This window comes from Phaenicophaeus curvirostris, chromosome 3 (assembly GCF_032191515.1).
Source record: "Phaenicophaeus curvirostris isolate KB17595 chromosome 3, BPBGC_Pcur_1.0, whole genome shotgun sequence".
Lineage (NCBI taxonomy): Eukaryota > Metazoa > Chordata > Aves > Cuculiformes > Cuculidae > Phaenicophaeus > Phaenicophaeus curvirostris.
The window spans coordinates 77,692,960-77,719,514 of NC_091394.1; the positions used below are offsets into that span (position 1 = coordinate 77,692,960).

The 26,555-nt window shown below is 46.1% G+C and overlaps 1 protein-coding gene across 3 annotated transcripts; it reads right to left on the bottom strand.

Annotated features, from left to right (window-relative positions):
- Positions 1–5,418: 5,418 nt before the first annotated feature.
- On the bottom strand, positions 5,419–22,129 carry RRM2B (ribonucleotide reductase regulatory TP53 inducible subunit M2B). 3 transcript variants are annotated; one of them, XM_069854442.1, is made up of 9 exons: positions 22,096–22,129; positions 18,270–18,425; positions 16,550–16,666; positions 15,485–15,618; positions 14,318–14,412; positions 12,582–12,715; positions 9,359–9,463; positions 8,169–8,282; positions 5,419–7,683 (listed from the first exon to the last, which is right to left on the bottom strand). In XM_069854442.1, exons 1-9 carry the CDS (start codon positions 22,123–22,125, stop codon positions 7,531–7,533), a joined length of 1,038 nt encoding a protein of 345 aa, XP_069710543.1. In that variant the 5' UTR covers positions 22,126–22,129; the 3' UTR covers positions 5,419–7,530. The 3 variants fall into 3 exon arrangements, with proteins under 3 accessions (XP_069710543.1, XP_069710542.1, XP_069710544.1); XM_069854441.1 differs by lacking the exon at positions 22,096–22,129 and adding an exon at positions 18,533–18,752; XM_069854443.1 differs by lacking the exons at positions 9,359–9,463; positions 22,096–22,129 and adding an exon at positions 18,533–18,757.
- Positions 22,130–26,555: the final 4,426 nt, after the last annotated feature.

Consider the following 26,555-nt stretch of genomic DNA (forward strand, 5'->3'; position numbering starts at 1 on the left):
CTCTCTCAGCCGTTCCTCAAAAGGCTGCGTGAACCAGCCTAGCATGAAGGCTGAGGTGTTGAGCAGGGGACAGGCCACCTTTGGGCCTTGGTTGTGTCTGTTCCTTTAATGAGTGCCTCTTGCTGCAGAGTCAGGAGGAGCTCGTCACCAAGATGATGAAAGGGATCAACAGATTGATGAAAAGAAGGTATTTTGGATGCTTCCATGATTTCATCAACGGGGACTGACTTTGGCTCCCATCCCTCTGGTGCTCAGTACATGTCAGAAAAAAAATTGTGCTGGGCACAGTGTCTGTTGGAAGGCTTGCTAGTCCCATAGCAAGCTCAAAGCTTGTCCCTGTCAGCCCCTTCTAAACATCGTGCCACAACTCCTACTCAGTGGTGACACAGAGAAATGAAGCTGCTGCGATGCCACGAGCAACTCTACGTGGTTGCTTCTCTGTTCACTCTGCATGGCGGTTGGCATGGTGATGCTGTGACCTTTAAGATGAGGCTCAGGCTGAAGTCCTGCCTGGCTTGGACGCAGTTCTCCCTGCGCAATGCCAGCGCCAGATGAAAGGTCTGCCATGAAGCATGGGGCTGACAAACCAGTGGCAGATGCTGACAAGAACTTCGTTTGCTCACACCAGCCTGGGCTCAGAGCAGACTGTGCAGTCAGGTGGCTGGTGTGGTTTTGGGGTTTTTTTTTCAAGCCCTCTAAACCAGGTCCCGTCTCAGGTTGTCCATAATTTTTTTCTTTTTTGTGAGGAAGTTCCCAAAATCGCTCTGCAGGCTCTGGTGAACAGTAGAGTAGCTGGTGGGATTTTTCTTTTTCTTGACAGCTGCCAGACTGGGCGAAGTGTTAAGAACAAGTCTCAATGTGCAAATAGTTTTTACCCATCTGATGAAAGCCTCTGGCTCTGCAAGCTAAATGGAACTTGAGAGCTGCAGGAAAAATTTGGCTGCCCATTGCTGTCTTTTAGCCCACAGACATGGTCCAGAAGAGATGGTACTCAGGTTGTTTTATGAGGAAATGCAAGAATCCTTTCCACAGCCTGTGTATGTTGTGTCCAGGGGTCACTAGGGTAAGACCTTGGGTTTCCTCATATAATTTATGCGTTCAGTACCCACTGGACTATATGATGGTGCTCAGGGACATCGTTTAGGGGCAGACAGGAACAGCTGGACTCAATGATCCAAGAAGTCTTTTCCAACCTGGTGATTCTATGATTCTGTGAAGGCAAAATGATGCCAAATGATTGGCCCAAAAAGGAGTTTGTACAGGCATTCTCAGGAATAAGATTGACATTGGCTTGCTAAATTTGTGTTAAGGGAAAAGAATGAAAGAGAGAAAAGGGATGAAAGTGAGAGGGAGAAAGAGAAAAGCACAAGGACACTACCTGGGCTGCGGTCCTCTTCTCTCTCCCAGGATAGTGGGCATGTTGAGAATGTCCCTCTTGCAGAGCATTATTCATCATCTACCAGCAGTCCTGGCTGACTGGGGCTGTTCCATTGGACTGGAGGTTGGCAAATGTTATGCCCATTTACAAGAAGGGTGGGAGGGAAGATCCAGGCAACTGCAGGCCTGACAGTCTGACCTCAGTGCCGGAGAAGGTCATAGAGCTTGAGTGCTAGCACAGATCATACACAAGACAACCAGGGGATCAAGCCCAGTCAACATGGGTTTATGAAAAGCCAAATAAACCCAATCTCCTTATATGACAAGGTTACTGGCTTAATGGACAAAGGAAAGACTGTGGATGTAGTGTACCTGGACTTCAGTGAAGACTTTGACACAGTTCCTCACAGTATTCTGCTTGAAAAACTGGCTGCCCTTGGCCTGGACAGGCATATCCTCTGCTGGCTTAAAAACTGGCTGGATGGCCGGACCCAAAGAGTTATGGTTGATGGAGATAACTCCAGCTGGAGGCTGGTCACAAGTGGTATTTCCCAGGGCTCAGTGCTGGGTCTAGTTCTGCTGAATATCTTTATCAATGATCTGGATGAGGGGATTGAACATACCCTTAGTAAGCTTGCAGATGACACTAAGCTGGGAGGAAGGGTCGACCTGCTGGAGGGTAGGGATCGGAACAGGCTGGATTAATAGGCTGACACCAAGGGGATGAGGTTCAACAAGGCTGAGTGCACTTGGGACACAACAACCTCATGCAGTGCTACAGACTTGGGGAAGAGTGGCTAGAAAGATGCCTGGCAGAGAAGGACGTGGAAGTGTTGGTTGACAGCCGGCTGAATAGAAGTCAACAGCATACTCAGGTGGCCAAGAAGGCCACTGGCATCTTGGCCTGTATCAGAAACAGTGTGGCCAGCAGGTCCAGAGTGACTGTTCCCCTGTCCTTGGCATTGGTGAGGCTGCACCTCGAATGCTGTATTCAGTTTCGAGACCCTCACTACAAGAAAGACATTGAGGTGCTGGAGCGCATCCAGAGGAGGGCAGCAAAGCTGATTAAGGGTGTGGAAAACAAGTCTTATGAGGAGTGACTAAGGGAACTGGGGTTGTTTACCCTGGAGAAAAGTCGGCTGAGGGGAGACCTTATCACTGCCTACCACTACCTGGAAGGAGATTGTATTGAGGTGGGTGTTGGTCTCTTCTTCCAAGTGACAGGCAATAGGATGAGAGGAAATGGCCTCAAGCTGTACCATGGGAGGTTCAGATTAGACATCAGGAAAAAATTCTCCACCAAAAGGTTTATCAGGCACTAGAACAGGCTGCCCAGAAAGGTGGTCAAGTCACCATCCCTGGAGGTATTTAAAAGATGAGTATATTAAGTGCTTAGAGATATGGTTTAGTAGTGGACAGGTCCGGCTGCACTCTATGATCTCCAAGATCTTTTCCAACCAAGTGATTCTAAGATTCCCAGAGTAACATTAACCAAACTGTGTACTACAGAAAAAAAAAAGATAGATGATTAAACAGATTTGTCCTTGCAAATCCACCAGCAGCCACACTAGAGCTAGTGCAGTGATGAATAGTGCAGTGATGAATAGTGCAGGAAAAGCAACAGCAATCCTGCAGGAAGGATGTTTCCCAGGTGAGCCCTTCAGGCAGTTTTGGGGAAAAGGACATGCAGTGCAGAAGCCCCAGGTCAACAGAGCTCCCCAAGTACCCGTGGTATTGGGAGCACTGCTGTCTGTCACAGAAATCTCATCACTGTCACTCACAAATTCTCTTTTATTTCATTAGAAGGGTTAAAATGCAACAGGGAATTCCTCAGCCCATCCACATGGCTACATTCAGCCAGCCAAAGATAGAAGTTACCATTTTCACAGCAGGTACACGTGCTTTATGCTGGCCAAACACAACTGTACCTGAGACGTACCTGTATTTCTAGCTGACAAACCCTAGCTTAAGATTCCAGTTAGCAGAGCACAGCTCTAGCTTCATGGCTTGGGCAGCCGTGGCTCCTACAGCCAGATTACATACAGTGGGATGGGAGAAGCCTCTGGCTTTGCCACTGCTGTTATCTGTCCTCAGGCAGCAAGCAGCTGCTGGCAAACAAGGAACAGCATCTCTTAATAGCATCATTACAGTATCCATCCTACCCTTCTGCTCCAGAGAGGGTTTGCTAAAACCTGGTACTCAAAAGCTTCTCCCTTTTAACTCTGTTTTTGCATATGTGTATGGATCCATCTCTGGGTACCACACGTGCACATCAGTGTGCACAGAAAGTTCATACACGCACGTGCACATCCCTGCCAAGCACAGTGTGGAGAGCAGTCCCCACTCACACAAGCATCCTCCTGGCAAGCTGATATGCGGCTACATGCAATATAAACACAACAGCACCTCTGGTGACTGTTTCACCCCCAGAAGGAGTTGTTGAAAATACAGCGACAGAACCATTAATATTTGCTGACTCGAGGGCTCCCCCAGGAGGAAAACCAGCCCGGATCATCCTCTCTGAAGGACTAGAGGAAGGCGCTCCTCTGGTAGACTGGGAATGACTGGCAGCAAGGTCAGAATTGCTGCTTGACAAGGTGCAAAGGCAAGGACGAGGAATAGGGAGGGATTCGGTTAGCCCGGTGTCAGCTGGCCAGGGGCTGGCGACAGCTATGGGGGCTGCTACACACACAGTGTCCTCAACTCCTGCAAAAACTTTACTAGTCCAACAATGTGGCCTTAGGAACTGTCAAAAAACATCAAGAAAAAGCTTGCTAACTGGCCTGACTTCACCCACTTTCTTCTCTTTCCCACCAAGGGGAGTAATCACTTGTGGCCACTGCTAATCAAGTCTGAACATTAGGAAAAAATCAAGTCTGCACATTTAGGCTGAACATTAGGAAAAAAATTTTCACCAAAAAGGTCATTGGGCACTGGAACAGGCTGCCCAGGGAGGTGGTTGACTCACCTTCCCTGGAGGTGTTTAAGGCACGGGTAGACGAGGCACTGAGGGGCATGGTTTAGTGATTGATAGGAATGGTTGGACTCGATGATCCAGTGGATCTTTTCCAACATGGTGATTCTATGATTCTATAAGTCATAGGTTTGCTAGGACCCATGTCTGCTACAATGAGAACAGCAGGAACTACAGAGGCCGTTTTGGATGTTAAGAGGTGGGATTCAGCCTCAGCTCCTCTTGTAGCTCCTCTTTTGCTGTTGCAAATATCCTTCAACACGGGACAAAGCCCTCCAGAAGCATCTTCTCTCTCCTGCTGGCTGTAATGGGAGTCATGCACCCACCCCAGACTCCAACACAGCATGTGCAGGCTGTATATTGAAGGGTTGCATCACAACTTCTCTCCCACACATACCCTCATCAGGCTTCTTTAAGCGTGCTGGCTGCTGGCCACAGCGTGAGACACAGAGACTCAGCTCATCCACCAGAGGCCTTGGAGGCACACCAAGAACCTGCACTGGTGGGAGAGGAAGAGACCTTCTGACCTCCTGTCTCAAGGAGGCACAAAGCGGCAGAAGGGAGAAGACTTCTGACTTGACACCCCTGAGGGTGCAGATGCCACCAGGTGTGAACCTGTGCCAGCTCAGACCCAGTGTTTGGCTGCAGGCAGGCTCAGCTCAGGGGGCTGAACCCATCACTGCTGTGCCCAGAGACAGACAGGGCAACCAACCAAAGGGCGAGATGCCCCTGATACACCAGATACCACCCAGAATTACACTTCTGGAGTGTTTCTTTGAATCTAAGGGATTCCCAAGAGACTTTTCCTTGACTCAGAATATTCCAGGAAAAAAAATACTTCTCCACACCCTAGACTGCAAACCCCATTTCCGGGAACAAGAAACAGCAAGTTGAGAGCCCTCAAAGCACAAGGCCGAGTATGGAGCACTCGTAACTTTCTCCCACAACCCAAAAGCTGTGAACATGGACTTACTCTGGCACAATCCAGTTTTATCATTTTGGATTTCACAAGAAAGCATGAAACTAGCAAACAGCCTAGCATGAAACTAGCAAACAGCCTGTTCCACTCCGCATTCAAGTTTTATTGAAATTACACACAGATTTTACACACAAATGGGGCAGGAGCTGTTGTACCAGACTTTGGTATCTCATATGCACTTGCAGAACCTGAGCACATAGCAGTTTTATATTTGAATATTCTGCATACTCTCAATTCACAACACTCAAAACAAATGCTTTTTATTACTTTTAGTGACATAAAAATAGGACCCGTTCCTTCAACAACAGACCCGTTTACAATATTTTCTCTTTCTCCCCATCAATACAGTATTTCCAAAAGGTGCTAGATTGTCACTGAGTTTGTATTCTCTTGCAGTCACAGAACGTTAATAAGTGACACCGATTCCAGTTTTTCTCTGTATTCTCCAGGCCCCTTTCTGTCCTCTTCAAGTACCTTATGCCAAATGATGCAGGCTCTTCTCTAAGGAAAACAAAAAGCTGCCCTGTTTCCATGCTTATCATGATCTTTTACTGAGACCAAACTAGAAGAGTCAGTTTTGCTGCTTACATTTACACCAGGGACACTTGCTCACTAGGAACTACGCTAAGGATTTATTTCATGGAACTCAGATACCCAAGGCTATGGCTGATCTGGGCTGGCAGGGAAATAACACTTACAGCGCCCCATCACCGATAACCCTGGACTGTCAGCTCATCTCATGCCAGGCATATGGAAAGCAGCACAAGATGTTTGCAACAATAAGAAAGACTTATAAAAGCTCTTATACTAATTGCTGAATGCTATGAAAAAAATGCTTGTATATTTAGCAAAGCAGAATCTTTTGTTTAGCTCCTGCACACTCACTTCACCTTTGAAAATAATGAGCATATCTGTTTGCACACCTACAAGTCAACAGTATCCCTTCCACCCCAAGTATCACTGTAGTACATCAGCTGTTGTTCAATTTCTCCAGTCACTGCATGTGACATCAAGCAATTAAAAAAGGTTTTCAGGCGCACACTGGAACACACTAGAAAACAAATATAAGTCCTTTAAGATGCTGCTAATCCATACCACTTCAAGATTTGGTTAAGAAATGTTTAATATCTTCCTCCAGACACTCTTTTGCGATGTTTTCAATGGTTCACATTAAACGTATAACTTGAATACATTACCAGTGCTTCCTGACAGCCCAAGTAGTATGTCTGTAGCACCCCAAAGGATAATCCCTCGCAATGATATGCCTTCTCAGCGCATCAATGCACAAGTCAAACCAAGAAGGGGAGAAAACCAGATCACCCACCACAACAAAGGGTGGAGCCAGCTGTTCCAGTGTTGGATGCCAATTACAACTCAGTGCAACTCCAGATTGTTTAATAAGGCACTTGTTCAGAGAAGCAGGGAAAAACAGGCAGCACAAGACAAAAAAAGAAACCACAGGATGTGGTCTTTCTCCACTGTTAACAGGCTTGCCTTTTCAAGGAACATTCAAGGTTCACTGACCTGCTTACTAACAGCTGTAACAGAAGTCATATATATTTGATTTAAACTCCTACCAAAAGCCATCAGCTTTGCAGCCAAAGTGAAAATGTTCTCAGACAGAACCAAGATTAATGGGGAGATCCAACTGTATCCCTGGGTTTAATAAGATTTTATAATTTATACTTTATTAATGTCTTCCACATTTCTCTATTACTCTATCTGCAGCAGGATGAAAGGGAAGAGCTTTTACTATAGATCAGAACTATAAACACGAAAACAGAAACCATGAAAATAATTTATAGCAACATATATACATAGAGTGATACCTCATCTGGTTCTCAGATTAAAATAACATAACATGAGGTAAATACACAACTTGCTTGCTTAAAACACTACCAAAGTCTTAAAAAAAGCAGTAGTATCCAGGTCATTTTTAAAGACAGCAATCACAGCAGATGAGTCAAGGGAATCTTAAAAAGGCCATCCTTTTAAAAAGTCATCTAAATTTTTCAAAAAGGACCCCCTTTTTTTCTAAATGACAGAGTGCAAAATATATTTCCTTTCCAGACAGACAATATGAAACCCCAGGAAAAAATTCCCAGTAGACTCCAATTCCAGGAGAAGAAGTGGAGACAACTTCACAGCAGGAAGTGAGATGGGAAGAGGGGAACCAGTCACCCGTTCATTTGTCAAGTCATCAAAAATCTGCATCCAAAGTGAAGACATTGTCCATTGTTTCTGCCATAACAGCAAACCGTTGATATTCTGAAACACGCTTCTCAAAGAAATTTGTTTTTCCTTCCAGAGAAATATTCTCCATGAAATCAAAAGGATTTTCTGCATGGAAGACCTGAGGAAGCAAAACACTATTACGGTGGCAATTCTGATAGGGTAACAATGCTTTAAAAAAAAAAAGCCAACAAACAAACCAGTCAAACCCTTTCAAATCAGATCATCCCTCATTGGAACATGCCATAGAATCTATGGACACCTTATCTAAGCAAATTCAGTGCTGTAATTCCCAAGGAGTTTGGTCCATGGTGAAGTTCACTCACATAAGGTGCTTTTTATCCTTGAGGACTGCAGCACTTGAGCACAGCACAAGTTTCCCACTACAAACCCACAAAGCAGCTAAAGGGAAACAATGGCCTAAACTGTTCTTGCTCTTTTAAATAGAGAAGCATATATACTACTGCTGCGGCTTCGGCTGTAACTCACAGAAAGTGCAAGGGATAAATCTGACCTGCTCCCAAGCAGATTAAGAGAGTGCTTCGTGCAGACAACCTTCCTGGGCTGTCCTGGTAGGCCAGCATTTTGGACAGTTGCATCTCCTACCTTTGAGAACCCAAGCTCCATTAGTAAACGGTCTGCAACAAATTCAATGTACTGTTTCATCAAAGTGCAATTCATTCCAATCAGACCAACAGGTAGCGCCTCTGTTAGAAACTCCTAGAAGTTAAAATACAAACAACATTTAGAGAATTAAGTTTAAGAAAGAAAAAGGAGAGAAGATACCTATGTTTCACAGGAATACAACTTGTGATATTTCAGGTTCCCCAGGCAGTTATCTGAATAAATAACTAGCATCACTAAACTCAACAAATGTCTCCTGTTTTCAGTATTTGTTTGTATCTTCCCTTATTTTTAGCAAGTTCAAGGCACAAGAATTTTTATTACTGTCCCTCCCTTCTTCTTCTTTTCCCCGTCCAAGATCCCAAGCTTCAATGAAAGGTTGAGCTCAAAGTTCAATAAACGTACAGTTTATAATAGTGAGCAGAGGAATAGATACAGAAATCTCCAGTTTTCCTTGGCCTCCAGCCATTTTAGAATGATAAATTAAAGAGGATAGCGATCTAGGAGCACTGAACCCAGCCATGTATATGTTTAGGCACTGGTGCAACACCTGTCAGTGTCGGAAGGCAAAGCTGGGGCATTCATCATCATCACAGCAGTTAGATGACAACAGAAAAGAAAGAATAAACTATAATCCTGCCAAACACTCAGCAGTGCAGAAACTTGTGGCTCCAGATAGGTACTACCTCATGTGAAAGAAACATGACAACAAGCTCAGAAAATGTCAGAACCCAGCATGGTAAATGTGGCCAGAACAGACCCCATCTTCTGAGGACAAGCAAGGATGTGTGTACAGTAGGAAGAGATAAAGATCCTGAAAGGACAGAGGTAAACAAACTCTTCTCTAAGAGACAGTTGTACTTGGATTAGATGACTGCTGTAGCTCCCTTCCAACTGGAACTATTGTATTCTATACTAAATAAAACAACCTTTCTGTCATCAGAAAGGAAACCAGCTGCCAGCTTCAGCTTCTCCCAGCTGTTTGACAATTCAGTCGGAAAGACTCTTATTAACACCATTAAGAAAGAGGGAAAAGATGATATAATGTATCAGGGATCCAGGACTGAGACAAGTATCATATACGGAATCCCAAAAGTTAGAAGTTAATTTGTCTATTTTCACACATAAGACTGCTCCTGCACCGCCCCCGATGCTGTCCCAGCCAGGCTTACTTGCTCAATTTCAACAGCATTAATGATGATCTCACGAACTCGCTCTTCTGACGGTCTGTTCACTAAATAGTGGAACATTAGACAAGCAAAATCACAGTGTAGACCCTAAAATAACAGAGAACAATGAAAAAAAAAAAGTCAGTGTTTCCCTCCTCCACATAGTATGCTCTTACTATGAGACAGCCTCATTCAGGCTGACGCTTCCTAGCCTCCTACTTCTTCGATGGTCTTAATGTTACCACACAGAGCGCACCTGGAGTTTACAACCCAGTTAACATCTAAAATCCAAAATATGCAACCTATGCCACAACAATACTTAACACACATGTTTCTCAGGTAAATATTTTTGAGAGCTGCTTTACTGTGAGGGATCCTGCACAGAGCCCTGCTGGGTCTCTGCCTCTCATCAGAGATGTTTTTGCAGGAAGACCCCTACCTCAAGACCTGCAAAACTACCTGCCAGTTAACATAAGACTGTTTACCTCTTCTTCACTTTGTGATACCTGTACAGAAATACTTGTTTTAAGTTATTTTAGAAGCATTTCTTCCCTGGATTCTTCTCATAGCATTTTCAGAAAGGAAGATTCAGAATAGAGTCACCAAATCCAAGAGTAACAAGTCATCCCTCCACACAGTGTCTAGCTACTGTGAGGAAATTGCTACCACAACATTCATAGGCTGCAGGACTTAAGGCTACTGTGCCTCGACTTAGCCCACCTTCGCATTTCACCCAGCTGTCCTGTACAGAATCCAGTAAATTGTGTTCCTTTACAAGATTTCCAGAAAAGCCTCCAGCCAGGATAAGACAACACCAGGAGACTAGCAGCCCCTCACAGTCTGATGAGGGCTCCAGACAGCTGCTCCAAGAGGTTTTTAGGTTTCTGTTCAAGCTTGCCTGGCTGCAGCTTGAGCCTCTGGCTTCAGCCATACCCACTGCTGCTAGACTACAGGAGCACTGTGCTACCACTTCTCATGACAGCAAGGTGGCGATTACAGCCTGTAAGCATCATGTGGCACATCCAGAGGGAAAATCAGTCATAAAGATTTGGCAGACTACGGGCTATGAGAATCCAGTGCTATTGTTAACAAGAGCAAAACAAAACCAAGAAACAAAAACTTTTTCAGAAAGGCTACAAAATCCTAGTGCTTCAGGTCATGGAACAGCCCTGCGACAATGTAATTTGGGAAATATTCCCGACTAGGGACAGCATTAGCTGCCTGCTGCAGGGCTTCCCAAGGTCTTGTCCAGGGCAGTATCACCAGCAGGACGTGCCTGGCTGCAAACCTCAACTGCTAAGTTCCACTGACCGGTGCTCCCACCAGCTTTAAACCTTTAAGAATTGGACATGCACCAGCTTAAAGAATAGCCTGGGAACAGAGCCTGCAGCTCAAAAAAACATGTTGAGCATTAACCATTTATCTGTTCAGGTGCATCAGAAAACAGTTTGTGGAGTTTTCCATTGTGGATTCTTTTTACTGCCACTGTTTTTGAAGCAGCATTTCCTGGGTTTTGATGCGGGTGCTGTGCACACAAAGCCTTACCCTTCATAACAGCTCTGCAGTTGGAATTATGCCAGTGGAACTCAAGAAAAATTCAGTCTTTTGGTGCTCGACTCTGCAGAGAAGTACAGCTACACTACTATACAGAGAAATGTACATCTTGATTACCTGTAAGTGATCCTTCTAAAAAAACAAATACCTTCTCGCTCCAACAGATCAGTTCAGGATGACTCACAGAAACAGAAGCCACAAGGAAGGTCAAGGCTGAAGAACTGTTTGGTTTTGCTTACTGATCACATCACTCTCTTCAAAAGTATCTTTTAAATTAAAGGCATCTTGTGAGATGCTTCCTTTCTCAAATCAGTTTATCTAATCCATGGAAATTACTTTCATTATGCTAAAGCTCTTTATTCCTTTAGATCAACTCTGGTAACTCCAAACCACCAGCATGTTTATACTGCATACAAAACCGGTCTTTCCACTTTTTCAGTGCTTACAGCACCGTACATTGTGCAGTGCATTCAAGACAGGCCCCAACCATCAGCAATCACTGCCAACTGGCAGGCAGTGGCGCAAGAAGCAATGAAAAGAAAGGGCATTTGTCAACACATGGCCTGCCAAACCCAAGTGTGCTGACAAACACATCACACCTTAAGCTAAGAAGCACTTCCCTCTAATGCAGACCTGTAGCTGCCCCCTTCTAGAAGATCCATCTAGCAGAACAACATGGAGAGGAATGATAATTGCTGCTTCTGCAGCAACCTGCCACAGCTGCAATGGATGCAGAAAGCCGTCCGCAAGTTCTGGGACCCACAACTAAGGGCTGATGGAGAGTGGTACTAGGAGGCCACTTGAAACTGACCAAAGCAGTTAAGTCAGAGCAACGCTCAGAGTCACATCCTAGCTATGACCTTGCACAAGCCGGCCCCCACCGCAGTTGAGGACGGTGCAATTCCACATCAGTCCTTGGGCAGCCAGGCCTTTGCATCCCTTCTTGGCACGGGAAAACGAGCATACCCTTCAATCCAAGAAGTGCACCTTTTTGATCTTACCATGCATTGGGATATTGCTAAGGTTTATGTTTACTCCCTTGAAAATGGGCCTTTCTGCTGAGGGACATAGCAGTACCTAGGCTTTAAGCTCGTCAGTAACTTACAGACAGAAATCTGCTTCTTTCCCTTTTTTACAAATACTCTGGAAATAGCCTGCTCCTTTGCAGGACTCCAGTCTTCTTACCTGTCAGCAGTTACAGTTTCTTCATCAGGCTGCAAAAAGAGGGTCAGGCACTGCTCTGTGGAAAGGAATTCACCCTTCTGTGCTGCCTAGGAGGTGATGTTAAAGCAGATGCAGAAGGCTTGCTGTAGGAACAGCTCTAAGGAGCATGGTCTGCAGTTACCTGGCAGGTAACAAGGACCTCCATCCCGCCAAGACAGTGGACTTTCCCTAGAAAACCTACTCAGAGTTCTACCAGTTCCTGACTTCCAGCACTGGCAGCATTAAACAGGCTCCATCATACCGAGAAATGCATCCCTTACTCACTGCTGGATTCTCTTTTGCACTTGTTCCTACCCAAACACTGCTTTCTGCTCTCTTTGCTTTCTTCCGACCCTCCCGGCCACCAGATGCTCTGGCAAGACTATTGGATCTTTACAAATATAATTCTGCCCTTCCCCTGGAAACTCACTTTCCCTCCCAGACAGTATTTAGGACATGACAACATTACCTCATCTCTGCTAATAAGTTCATTGGAGAAAGTAAGTCCAGGCATCAGCCCCCTCTTCTTCAGCCAAAATATTGCAGCAAAGGAACCCGAAAAGAAGATGCCTTCAACTGCAGCAAAGGCAACCACCCTCTCACCTGTGTAACATAACACATTTTCAGTTAGACACAAAATAGCATATCGCTGGTCAGCAAGATGCACCACTTGCATCAGAGAGACTGATGCTAGAGGAGAGCAATCAGCAGCGTCAGGTGCTGTACCTGACCGCATCTTGCAGTAGATCCTGAAGCACACAGTGTCTACACACGCAACAGCATTTAACCATAGGCAGCCCTAGCAGAACTGAAGAACCAAGGCACCCACTGAAACTGCAACAAATCAGAAGGTTGCGAACATAATCAGGCCAAGCGGCCAGGACATTAGTAGACACATTTCTTTCTCCTAAAGGCAGGAAAATGGCTATGTAACTAACAGACAAAGCTGAGCGAAGAGCCAATCTCCTATAAATTAAACAAAAATCCCTAGACCTCAATTTCTGCTTACTGAGAATCTACATAAAACCATGTTCTTGCAAGAGAGGAGGAACACAGAACATAATTTATCAAGATACAAATAACTATTTATGTTACTCCACCTTTCATCCAAGGAAACCATAGTATGGTCCCAGTTCTCCCTGTTCTCTACAGGAATGTATTTCTTCAGACTACAAGACTATCTGACTGCTTGGTGAAGACACATCATTCCACATACTCTATTTTAAACAACTTCACAAGATCCTTGGGTATATTCTAACATGAAGAGCTTTTGTAATAAGTGCTGGTGCCTCTTCCCAGTGAGAGATGCATAGAATTTTGTTTAAAAAATAAAATAACCCCAGAATAATCAGATGTCCCACTTCCTTTACAAGATGCAAACGCCATCTGCTGGCTCATCTGAAGAAATTCAAGTTAGGAAAAAAAGCATGAAGAGCAAACACAAGCTTGCATTTATCACAGCAGTTACTAAGGAAAGAATTTGTATGGCAAAAGTAAAAATCTCTTAGGTTGCTTCTAGAGAGGAGTGGAGGAAGGCTGTTCATACAATACAGGTTTAATGAAGCACATGACTGAGTATAAATATTGGGTTTACTACATCCCACCTGACTAACTATCATACAACTGAGTTATGCTGAAACAAAAACCGCCTATCAGCAGTACTGCATAACATCAGTGCATCCCAGGAGGCTGAGGGTCCACAGAACATATACAGCAAGTGAATCCTCAGCACTCTTAAATCTTTTTGTTCAAGCTCAGTCACACTGTTACAAAAAAAGCTAACTCCGTACATGAGTTTGTCTATATGAACATGAACACAGGAAAAGCTTGGACTTGCAAGACTTCAGCTGCCCCAGTCCAACACTGGAGTACAAAACAGGAGCCAATTTTTCAGAACTCCTAGAAAACAAGATCTACTACATCAAAAACTGAAGAAATTAGGGTTGTTTGGTGTAAAGACAAAAAGAGAGAGAAACCCACAAGCATTTTTCATTACATGATTCTAGTGGCCTGTATTGCTTTAGCTGAAGATAAAATATACATACTTACCAGAAGTTAATTCTAGATCTTTAGTTAAACTAGAGACCCACAAGCCACTACATCATTTATGGAGAATTTAATTTCAGGTTGCAGGGATGCAGCTCACACCTGGAGAACTAATTTGTGATACACGCAACAGAAACAAGTTTTTAAGATGCTACATACCGAAAGTGGATTCTCCGTCTTCAATCCACCTCAGAGCCCAGTCTGCTTTCTTCTTGACACAAGGCATTGTTTCAACAGCATTAAATAAGAAATCCCTTTAGAAGAAAACAAATAAATTCATCAAAATAAGAAGTGATTTATGTAAATCTGCCCTAGTTGTCCCTACTGGCTCCATCTGACAGAGGAATCCCTTATGCCAGGCTCTGAACTAACTCAAGTAGGAGACGATTCCCACCCTAAAGGGCTGATGTTCTCTGATAACAACGGTACAGGGAGCAAGATGTGCAGAAAGTGACAAACCCAAAGCCTCAGAGGAGGCAACCTGCAGAGATGGAAAGTGAACTCAAATGTCCCATTCCCAGGAGTGCCCAACAACCAGACCCCACTGTCCCGAAGACTTTGAGCCAGATAGCAAGCCCTTCCTACCCACCGAGCTACACCTCATCTTGCCCAACTCCACAAAAGGAAATGGAAAATTCCTTCAAGCATAAGCTCTGTTCCCAGGCTAAACACCTGAAAGAAAACCTTGCAGCCCTCTCACTGTCACCACACAGGATGCCACCATGGGAAACCAAGCTCTGCCTGACCGCCACCATGGTGGAGTCTCTGAGGAAAAGTGCTTCCTGTTCAAATGAATTACCATCTGGACCGGGAAGTTCTCCAGAACACAAAGGTGATAGGGCTCTCCAAACAACCCAATACTTTAAAAATAAGTAGTTTGAGTTGTATGAAAAAGCACTGACTACAAAAACACTGAAAGGATTCAATACATTGATTACTGTATGTTAGAAATATCAGCTGGATCACAAGCACTCAACTTCCCAAGGCTGATGTGACAGCAAATACCTCAGGAGCACAATAACCACAAGAAGCTTATCTAAACTTTACCAGTATTTCACACAGTCCACGCTTCCTGCCATCAAAGACTTACAAAAATATTAACTAACCTTCTGACACTCCCACACAAGTCTGTTGGTCAGTAACATTACTTTCCAAAGGGTCAGGCATGCAGGCCTTGAAAGGCTTAAGGAACCACGCCCAACTTCCACAGTAAGTCAGTATGAAACAGAAGGCAGCTACTACTGCATTTGCTTGATAACGGTGCCACTGGACCAGGTGACAGATTGCCCATGGGTCGGTCACACATCCAGGTTTTCAAAGGTTTACCTTTTCTCAGGATCTTTGATGTAGGTATCTATGAGCAAGCTGTACATCTCCGAGTGAACATTCTCAATGAGAATCTGAAAGCCATAGAAACAACGAGCTTCTGGGACCTGCACCTCCTGACTAAACCGTGCCACCTACCAAAACCAGAAAGCATGTCAATGAGTACAGTAAAACCAGTCCTGTGTAACAGAACTCTAAGGTTCATGGGAGAAACAATAAATCTCCACCACAGAGAAAGGATGGGAGTGGTTCAGCTCTCCTTTATTCACAGATGCATCAATAGGAAAGGTGTGGTGCACAAGAAAATAAAGCAAGCTAGCTAGAAGTAAATGCATCTGGTATGCATAGCAGAAAGAGCTGCAGCAAAGCATGAGGGCACACATACACAGGAGGAGAAAAGCAAACTATCCCAAGAGTAAACACATCATGCTGAAGAAAGCCTCAGATTTTTCATTCACGATTAAAAAAAATAAACAGTATGACATGTGTTCATGCAATACATGCACATACACTATGACAAATTCTATACGTTACACCCAATCAAGATCTAAACTGAGCATTTGCAGATACCCTTGAAAACCTGTGGTGAGACGTTCTGCATCCCAGTTTCAGCAGAAAGATTTCCCCACCTTTTTAGCAGCACCCACCTGCAGCCTGAAAAGATTCTAGGATGCCATCCAGTGAGAGCAAAGTTGATTTTAACAAAATGAGGAATGCAGAGCATGGTACAGCACAATCCTCCCCTGTTTCTCATCTAACACAAACATGGGAAGAAATGCAGCATTCTAGTAATTCATGGAGAAACGTGGCTCAACACAGCCAGGCAGAAGGCTGAGCTTAAAAACTGTGTCCAAGAGTGATGTGATTTGGAGTCTAGCTGACCACAGTTGACCCAATTTAACCCAGCACAACAAGCTGCTTAGTCCCATGGCAAAGGTGAAATGACAGGAAGAGAAAAAAGTACACATTTCATAAACTTACGCATTAATGTGAGAAAAACAAAATGAAAAGCCAATAAGCCAATAAAATGGGTAAGTATTCAAGCCCCCTGCAAAGCTTTCTCACCAGGTTTTCATTTACAATTCCATCACTGGCTGCAAAAAATGCCAAAACATGAGAGATAAAGTATTTTTCATCTGCTTTCAGCTTGTTCCAGTGAGGAAGGTCCTTTGACAAATCAACCTAATGAGAAAAAAGAAAGAAAGAAAGAAAGAAAAACATTATTGCCCTTTTGAGTTTGTCATTCTGTCAGAACAGAAGCAGCCTAGTCAACTGACTGAGCCAGAGTTTTGACACTTGCTCTCCAGTCTTTACTTGTAGAGAATTTAAATAGATGTGACTGTAAAAGATAATGGACACATTGCAGTACTGCTGTCTCCCCCTGCAATACTAACGTCATGTGATTGCTTCGGAGTTTACACTTTTGTAATCTGGAATAAAAAATAGTGTCTATTGAATTACAAATAAATCAGGTTTTGAAAAGGATTAGTATCTTCTTGTCATGAGTATGAATATGCCCCAGTGAACAGAGCTCACTCCGAGACACTTAAACTCTACTTGAAATAAATGCTTTTACTGCAAGAAACTTAAAGTCAGACATGCCAAGAGATGGACTGAGGGGACCTTTGCCTTTGGCAGGTGTTCCTGCCAAAGAACAGCACAGGGTGAATGCTGCTGTGCACCTGCTCTGTCTACCAGACTGAGCTGGAACCACGGTAGAAAACCACAACTTCCTTTGCACAGGCCTTTTTTGTTTGTTTGGAGAGATTTCTGAACCACAGCAGCAGTTAAGCAGAGCCAGATGTGGAAAACAGAGAGGCCTAAAAACTTCTGTATGTAGGTGTGTTTATAAACACATACACACACAAACCAGTTTTACAGTTAACTTTCCAGTTCATTTGGGAACACGCCTGCAGATGGTAGGACAGTGTAAGAAAGAGCAGTGATATGCTGATCAGGCAGGAGTTTAAATGCCTCTTCTTTAATGGTTTAAGTCAACCTCTGCTGAAAGAGGGCAGCAAGGCTCCCCAGCAGGCAATGGAACGACAGCTGCACCTCACCATCCCAGGATGCTTTCTGGCCTATTTAGAGCCTGCCAGTGCCTTCAGCTCACTCCTCTGCAATTGCAGATCACTGCTAACAAATGAGCAAAGGCTGCAGTTTTGAGTTGGAACACCCAGCTCCCTGGCAGATAATCTCTCCAGAGCAGTGTAGTGTGCAGAACCCTCCACTACTGCAAGTGCAGCGAGCTGAGTACTGTTCAGGTCTAACAACCAACCTCAGGGAAAAACTTACAGTATGAATTCTAACATGGGGCAAGCACCTAACCAGGGCAATCAGGACTCAATTAGAAGCATTTTTAGCATATGTCCCTGATTATCACCATCTTTCTAGAAAAGAGGTGCCTAACATTAAAGACCAGCATTCACATGAAATTGTCCAGAACATCTTTTATGCACAAGGAGTTAGTTGCGGGAGCAGAGACCACAGCAGAGAAGATGCTATCTGACCACAAATCACAGCTACCTGACTTAGGCTGCCCCTATAACCGAACAGGGTCCCAGGATACAATTCCACCTCATCCTAAGCCAAACGCCTAAAGCAGCTCTGCTGAATCACCATGTGGAAGAGCTTTCTTCCCACTGTCCATGAAGGGAGTCCTGCTTTGATGCAGGCACCTCATGTTTGATCCAGTTACCAACCCTTACAACACAGAAGCCAGCAACAGAAGTGCCAGGAGCCCAGCTGGAGCACCTTGGGCCAACACACTGCCCCCAGAGCTCACCTCTTCTGCGGTCCAAAAGGAGGCCTGAGCCTGTTTATACATTTTCCATATATCTGGGTACTGAATGGGGAAGATGACAAACCGGCGGGGATTTTTTCTGAGAAGAGGCTCCTCATCTGGGTCAAAGCCATTTTCAGCAGCACTTGGAGAGAAGCTCTGAAGATAAAGCACAGTTCTGGTTAAGGTTGCCATTACTTATTCCTCCTCTTTCCCATAGCCCAGAAGTGTGGTTCAAAAGCCACTCGTGTCAAGCAGACACTCACCTGCCCCCCTCCTGCGCCCGTACCACTCATCCCTGGGGTATCTGCCCCCTCACTCTCCATCTTCGCTCCTGCTGCTGGGGCGACAGCACTGCCTGTCTGCCCCGCTCTGCCTGACACTGCTCGCAACAACCGCCCCCTCCCAGGTGCACCAGTGCCAGGAAGAGCCCGATGCCTGTGTGCCAAAGAGGAAGCTTTTCTGTAGCACAAGGAGGAAATCTGCACAAGGAGACAACATCAAAAACGCAAGGTCACCACACGCTGCCACAGCCTGCATCCAGCAGAGCTCCACAAGGCTTACTGCCTAGGTCACCTCCAAGTCATTTGTTTTCCATCAAAGCCAACTGGGCTGGGATGGACATTCTTAAAAATGCCATGAGATCACAGTAACAGTCCTGCATCACAGCAAACATGTAAGCTAGTGCATGCGGTCCTGGGGCGACCAGCAGGCAGCACACACACACCAGTGCAGGGCTGGAAGCTGCTCTGGAAGCTGTGCCTCAAGTGCTGGCATGAAGATATAGAATCATAGAATCATAAAATCACCACGCTGGAAAAGACCCACCGGATCATCGAGTCCAACCATTCCTATCAATCACTAAACCATGCCCCTCAGCACCTCGTCCACCCGTGCCTTAAACACCGCCAGGGAAGGTGAATCAACCACCTCCCTGGGCAGCCTGTTCCAGTGCCCAATGACCCTTTCCATGAAAAATGTTTTCCTAATGTCCAGCCTGAACCTCCCCTGGTGGAGCTTGAGGCCATTTCCCCTTGTCCTGTCCCCTGTCACTTGGGAGAAGAGGCCAGCTCCCTCCTCTCTACAACCTCCTTTCAGGTAGTTGTAGAGAGCAATGAGGTCTCCCCTCAGCCTCCTCTTCTCCAGAGGCACATATTCTCTAAATATGTGCCTCTGTTTCCAACAGCAGACAGCAGGAAAACCTCTGCCTAGAGTCACCCATCCCCGCTCCACTCCCTCTGTGCGGGCTCCCATGCAGAGCTCTTCCTCAGAGAGCTGCCAGCCCTGCCAAGCTGGGGACAGCTGACGTTTCGGAGACAGGCCAGTGGAGAGCAGCACAAAGAGGGCACTCCATGAGCATGGCCTTTACCTCTCCTCCAGCTGCGGACATCTGCTCCCAGGATCAATGCCGGACAGCCTCCCTGCCAGCCATATCACCCAGCACCTACTGAAGACGTTGTGAAGAGCAGCCAGGAAACCACACTGCAGCCTCTCCAGAAGGGCTGATGATTCACACTAACCAAAAATTTAGCCAGCATGATGCCTTTCTGGGTCAGTTCTGAGATCCCATTGACACTGCTGTAGCGGATAACTAACCACAGGCAGCATATAAGGCTTTATATTTAATACAGCTAAGAAGGGGAGCAAAAGGGTTTGAATACCATTGCTTTTACCCCCCTAGGAGGTGCCACAGTCCTTTCCCTACAGAGTCTGCTTGTAATTACTCACATCATAAAAAGTAATTCTTTACTTTGATTTGGAAAATACCTTCAAACAAATAATTCTACTCACATTTAAAAAGCAAACAAAAACGAAACACATATGCACATTGCATAGCTGGCCTATGTACCACAGACTCCCAAAGAAAATACATCAAGAAGCACATTCTGGGCTACAATTTTACCACTTTATTATATTTTTAAATATTACTCGATTACATGAGACAATAGGCCAATACAACTCCTGCTTTCAGTCTGCACCCTGGGTCTTTTCTTAATCCTGTGATGGTGCATAAGTCATCGCAATAATGAAGAGCATCCAGTTTATAATGTGAATGTGCTGGCTTCTATTCACACAACAGGAGCCAAATGTATAAAACAGATTAAGCTAGTGGGCACAGCCCAACCCCTGGTCTAGCAGGGGAGGCAGAGCAGACTGCCCACAGCCACTACCAGTCAAGGTTTCGTTATCTCCAAAGATGGAGACTACAAAACCTCTGTGAGCAACCTGTGCCAGCATCTTATCATCTTCACAATAAACAATAAAGTGAACCTCCTGTACCTCAGTGTGTGCCTCCTGTTGCCTCTGGTTCCATCACATGGGAACCACTGAGAAGAGCCTGGCTCCATCTCCTTTATTCCCTCCATCAGGTATTTGCACGAGATCCCCCAGAACTTTCTCTCTCCAGGCTGAACAGCCCCAGCACTTGTGGCCTCTCTTCGTAAGGCAGACGATCCAGCCCCTTAATCATCATCCCTTTGCCAGACACACTCCAGTACATCACATCCCAGTGATTCTTCAACTGCTAGAGATAACAGCGATGACAATAAACCAAACAGACATCAAAGAGCGCCTAGTGGTACTGAACCTCTTCCTGTTAATTTCAAGGTCAGCAAACTAGGAAACAACGTACAACCACTACACCATAGCAACACCTGTGCCGGTCCCTCGGTTACACATCCTGTATCCTTTGTGGCCAGAGAAGAGGCTAAAGGCGCTGGCAGAGTGGGCACTGTGCTGAGGCACCACTCTTAGTATGAGACCATAAGCACGTCTGCATCCTGGTAAGAGGCTGCACGCACACCACAGGAGCTCCCAAAGGCTTCAGGCCAGCCCCGAGCCACGCAGGCAATGCTGGCGGTGAGGCCAGGAGAGCACTGGCACTGCCAGGAGAGACAGTTGCCACCGTGCCGGGGTTGTGCGCAGCACCCACGGGCTCCACAGGGCGGCATGGGGCTCCCGTTTGCCTCTGGCAGGCCAGAGCGAGCCCCTTTTCACTGCGGGTACAGCACGCCACTGTTCGCAAGGGGAAACGCTAGGATGTTTCACAGAAACACTAGGTTGGAAAAGACCTCTTAGATCATCGAGTCCAACCATTCCTGTCAATCACTAAACCATGCCCATCAGCACCTCGTCCACCCGTGCCTTAAACACCTCCAGGGAAGGTGACTCAACCACCGCCCTGGGCAGCCTGTTCCAGTGCCCAACGACCATTTCTGTGAAAACTTATTTCCTGATTTCCAGCCTGAACCTCCCCTGGCGGAGCTTGAGGCCATTCCCTCCTGTCCTGTCCCCTGTCACTTGGGAGAAGAGGCCAGCACCCTCCTCTCCACAACCTCCTTTCAGGTAGTTGTAGAGAGCAATGAGGTCTCCCCTCAGCCTCCTCTTCTCCAGACTAAACAACCCCAGCTCTCTCAGCCGCTCCTCGTAAGACCTGCTCTCCAGCCCCCTCACCAGCTTCGTTGCTCTTCTCTGGACTCGCTCCAGAGCCTCAACATCCTTCTTGCAGCGAGGGGCCCAGAACCGAGCAAGGGGTTCACGGTGCGATGTCTGACGCAGGCCCCCGAGCCCTGCGGAGCCGCGGAGGGTTGGGGACACCGCCCGGGGGACCCTTCCCCCCGCAGGGACTCAGCGCGGGGCTCCGACACCTCCCGGGCGGCACCGCGGGGCCGAGGGCTGGGAAGGCAGCACGGCCCGGGCCCCCCGGGACAGGGGACAGGCGCTGCGGGCCCGACCCGGGGCAGGGACGGAGCCGGGGCTGGAATCGGGACCCGGGAAAGGCTGGAGCGGGGCCGGGGTTGGGGCCGTGTCTCGGGCAGCGCCCCCTTACCCGCTCCGCTCGCCCCCCGCGCTCGCCCATGGCCGCCGGGCGGGTCCGGGCTCGGGGCGGAGCGCCGGCTGCGGGGCGGGAGCAAACCCGGGAGAATCCACAGCCCGAACGCGGGGGGAACTCCTCGAGGAGCCGCTGAAGGACGGCGAGAGGCAGGGAGCAGCTCCGAGGGCTGGAGCCCGTGTGAGGGCGGGGCTGTGCGGGCTGGAGAGGAGAAGGCGGGGGGCGCAGGGAACCTTCGGTGCGGCGAGAGAGCAGGGCCAGGGGCATGGGACAGGTCGGGCTGGAAGGGACCTGAACGTCCATCCAGTTCCACCCCCTGCCAGGGGCAGGGACACCTCCCACCTCCCCAGGGTCCCATCCAACCTGGCCTTGGACACCTCCAGGGATGGGGCAGCCACAGCTTCCCTGGGCAACCTGTGCCAGTGCCTCACCACTCTCATAGTAAAGAAATTCCTCATGTCCGGCCTAAATCTGCCCCTCTCCAGTTTATAGCCATAGGGTGAGAGGTAACAGTTTTAAGCTGAAAGAGGGGAGATTTAGATGACACGTTACGAAGAAATTTTTTACTGTGAGGGAGGGGAGGCACTGGCACAGGTTGCCCAGAGAAGTCGTAGATGCCCCATCCCTGGAGGTGTTCAAGGGCAGGTTGGATGTGGGACCTGATGATCCAGGGGGAAGCGTCCCGGCCCCTGGCTGGGGGGTTGAAACTGGATGAGCTTTAACATCCCTTCAAACCCAAACCATTCCACAATTATATGAACTAGAGTCAGCTGCTTTGTGGCAAGTATTTTCAGAGGAACATGTACAGAGCTGAAGATGGTAGCAGCCGCTCTCGCTGAGGCCAGAACCCGGAGTATCTATTACTGTATGGAGGCGGGCACTCTAAAAGACTACAAGAAATAGCAACCTATGTGAGAAAAAAACACCTTTTTTTAATCCCTCCTGAGCTAATACAGAACTTGGAACACACCGCAGTAACTGTAGAGCAGGCAGACACAGTTGGAGTGCCCAGGGGCCCGTGAGCACAAACACCCTGAGCAAAAACACTCCTGACATTTGTTTCGGTCACTTCTTGCAAGCAGAGAGATTTCATGCAGAGCCAGGGTCTGTTAGGGTGCAGAGGGTTCCTCTTCTTTCCTCATCCTGGAGCTCACCAGGCCCTTGGGTCCCTTTCCTGTAGATATGTGTGTAATTTACCAGAACAATCAAATAGTCTATAGGAAAAAGAGAAGTCCTACCCAATGATAAGGCCCAGTCTGTCATGGAGACCTTAAGTCAAAAACACAAATCTAGAACAGACACCAGTGAGCGAGAACTGGAAGTTTATGAGCACCAAGACAGTCATGCAGCACACAAGCAGGACTGAGCTACTCTTCAGAGGTCAAGAAATGCCTGGAGTGCAACGTGGTCCCTTTGGAAATAGGAGGAAGATGTGGAGGCCTGGGGCTCCTCAGTGAACATCTCGAGTATAACCACTGGCCAAACACCCCACCGCCCCACAGCCAAGGAAGGCAAATATTGCACCGATAAAGGCTTTGGGGTATCCTCCTCCAGAAAGGTAATCTTCAGCTTTGTTAGTAAAAATTTCAGATATTTATTTTAAAGGGATCTGGCCTCCACAGAGTGACTGAGACCTCCCCTCTCCCCACTTCCCAAGCACGGGCACAGTGGGAGATGGGCCAGCTGGGCTTCTGACCATATGTGCCTCCTGTGGCTGTTCTATGCCTTGTGAGAAGAAGTCAAGCCTCATCGGGGCTGGGGGTGAGAAAAGTTCAGAGGTGAGATCTGTGAAGCACAGATGACTGTGCCGGTCCTAAGCAGGAAAACCACTTTGGTTTTCTGACATCGAGTTTTCTGGGGAGCAGAAACATATTCCCAGCAGCAAGTTACTCAGCAGCGCACCAGAAATACACAAAAAGTAAATGAGAAAAGGTGGTTTTACACTAACAATATTTGCTGTTACCCGACTACTGCTCTTTCTGAGTCAGCCTTTAAGTTTTATTACCCAGATAATTTAACCCATACAAGTTGCTTAATATTCACATCCAACAACAGCTCCATTCATTGGTGTTCCAAGTAGCAGGGATTGCAGTTCTTTGTCCAGAGCAAACAGTTAGAGGAACACATTGATATAGAGCAAACCCAACTGACACATTAGCACTGATAAATTATACTGGTGTATGTAATGCAGAGTGTGCTGATGGTTTAAGAGGGAGACATGTGAGTTTCTGGACCATAACCAACAAGGAGCAGCAAAATTCAGGCACACTATACAGAACATTGACCTGCCTATCAGTTGCCTTAGCCCCCTAACCCTAACTGATTATCCTGGCTGCTGTTTCAAAATTCCCCTAATAAAGGATTGTCCTACTGCATATTTGATAAGGTTTAAGAACTACCACAAATGAACATAATTAGCAATAGAAAGCAGTTCAAATATTTGGGGATAACTTCTTAAAGTCACACCTGCCCCTTTAGAGATGCACAGCAAACACATACTTAAATGGTGTCTAAAGAGTAACATATAAAGGAAAAATACTGTGAAGGAAATGTACCACAACTATGATCAAAACAGCAGTTGGCTGCCCTTGGACCTCCACAAAGGTCTATGAATCTCTCTTAGTTTTGTTCTATACAAATTAATTACATCCTGTACACGATACTGAAAAACAGAAGAACGCTTGTGGAACTGTGAAACAGTTAACAAGCAGAATAAACATACATATGAAATACAGCATTATGCAGTTTTGCAAGATTTCAGATTGCTCAGCTTTACCAATGATGTCCTACTTAGAACACACTCGCCGAGGGGTGGTGGGAGCTGTACCCATTCCTTAGCTCCTAACTGCCTGGTGGGGTGGCAGCTGTCTTGCCCCAGTCCCCATGGCCCCTCACCTGCGCTTGGTCACCACAAACATATGCACTCGAGTTGTGGAGGTGTTTCAGCATGGAGAGGAACCCCAGTCCCCAGAATCATGTCCCAAAAGCATGGTGGAACTTCCTGGAAGTGCAGGACACTCCGCAGCAGGGAGGGCAGAGGACCCACAGAGAGGCTGCATACCAGAATGCATGTTCCCACAGGGTGGATTATGGCTTCCCAAGATGCTCTCACTCCACTAATTGCAATTAATGGCAGTGCAGCAACAGCAGCACACAATTTTAGCACACCGTTAGACAGACCCAGACCTTTTGGGCTTAGTAGCAGAGCTTTGCATTCCAAAGGTTTGCTCTGTCCGATGGAGTCTACATTTCTCCTTTGGGAAGACAAAAATGAGAACAATCTGCAGGTTCACACTGTATTTAGCAGTTCTGGAAATAATAAAAGCAATCAAAGGATGCAATATACTAGCATCAATTGCAACTTTTTGGGCAAAGTACTCCTCCACGGCAAGGTGAAGTAAGACACAAAGCATGTCCTAAAACTTTATCTACTAAGACATCCAAAATGCAGTCATCACAGCTTGAACTGTAATGCCCTTTCTCTCCATCCCCCAAAAGATACTACTTATTTTGGGAACGCTTAGCTACCTTTCAAAAATGTTTCATAAACATTCATATTTTTACATGAAGTATGCTATTTCAGGTACATTAAAGAATTTTCATTTATAAATTGAAGTGAAATATGCTTTTTTTTTCAGTTTAAAACTGTTCACTGTAGGAAAATAAATCTGTGAATAATCTCAGGTATGTCCAAAACAACTAGTTTCTTAGAAGAGTCTCCTTAGCACAGGTTGTGGCAGGAGCCTATTTTCCAATAGGCTCACAGGGCTATAGTTTTCAAACATACACGTCTGTATTAGCTGCTACTGTCACTGGACAAGAAATATGGAAAAGTTTCACCATTATGGAAAGAACTCCTGGAACACCTGGGAACTGACTGCTTCTTAGTATACTAAATGGTATATTGCTATAATAGTAACTTGTGGTGATATTTAATGACAAAAAAAATACCTTTATATTAAGAAAACTGTGGATGAAAAGAGGAAAAAGTCACACTTACAGGCTTGTGTGTCAAGGAAGACATGAAGTTATCCTCCACAGAAAATCCATAAAAGACATAAATAGCCACATATACATATATATATATATATATATATGAACCCTCGATGCTTCTCAGTTCAGAAAATCTGCTCAACAATAAAATATTCAAATAGCTGCAAATGAAAACCACAAAAGCCATTTCCAATTAGGGATGGAGCCATCAGCGCTCCTGATGATGCTAGGGAGTACTGCTGGGCAATGACTACTTTGAGATGGAGGCCAGATTCGAATAGTAAAGCCTGTTAGTGTCCTCACACTGGAACTTTCAGGCCTGTGAGTTCAAGACAGTTGCTGAAACTTTTGCATGACCAACTCACCCACACTTTTCAATTGTGTGTTGATATTCAGACCTTAGAATAAGCAAATGCCACACAAACTGAAACCCAGTTAATCCAGACTTGCGTTTGCTATTCAAT

What these genes read in the sequence shown, in the direction of transcription:
- RRM2B (XM_069854441.1), bottom strand. Translation starts at nt 18,592, where the DNA reads ATGGAGAGTGAGGGGGCAGATACCCCAGGGATGAGTGGTACGGGCGCA. An exon ending in CCTTTTGGACCGCAGAAGAG is followed by an intron (nt 16,667 to 18,269) that starts GTGAGCTCTGGG and finishes TTTTCTCATTAG; the next exon opens with GTTGATTTGTCAAAGGACCT. An exon ending in ATCAAAGATCCTGAGAAAAG is followed by an intron (nt 14,413 to 15,484) that starts GTAAACCTTTGA and finishes TTTCTTCTAAAG; the next exon opens with GGATTTCTTATTTAATGCTG.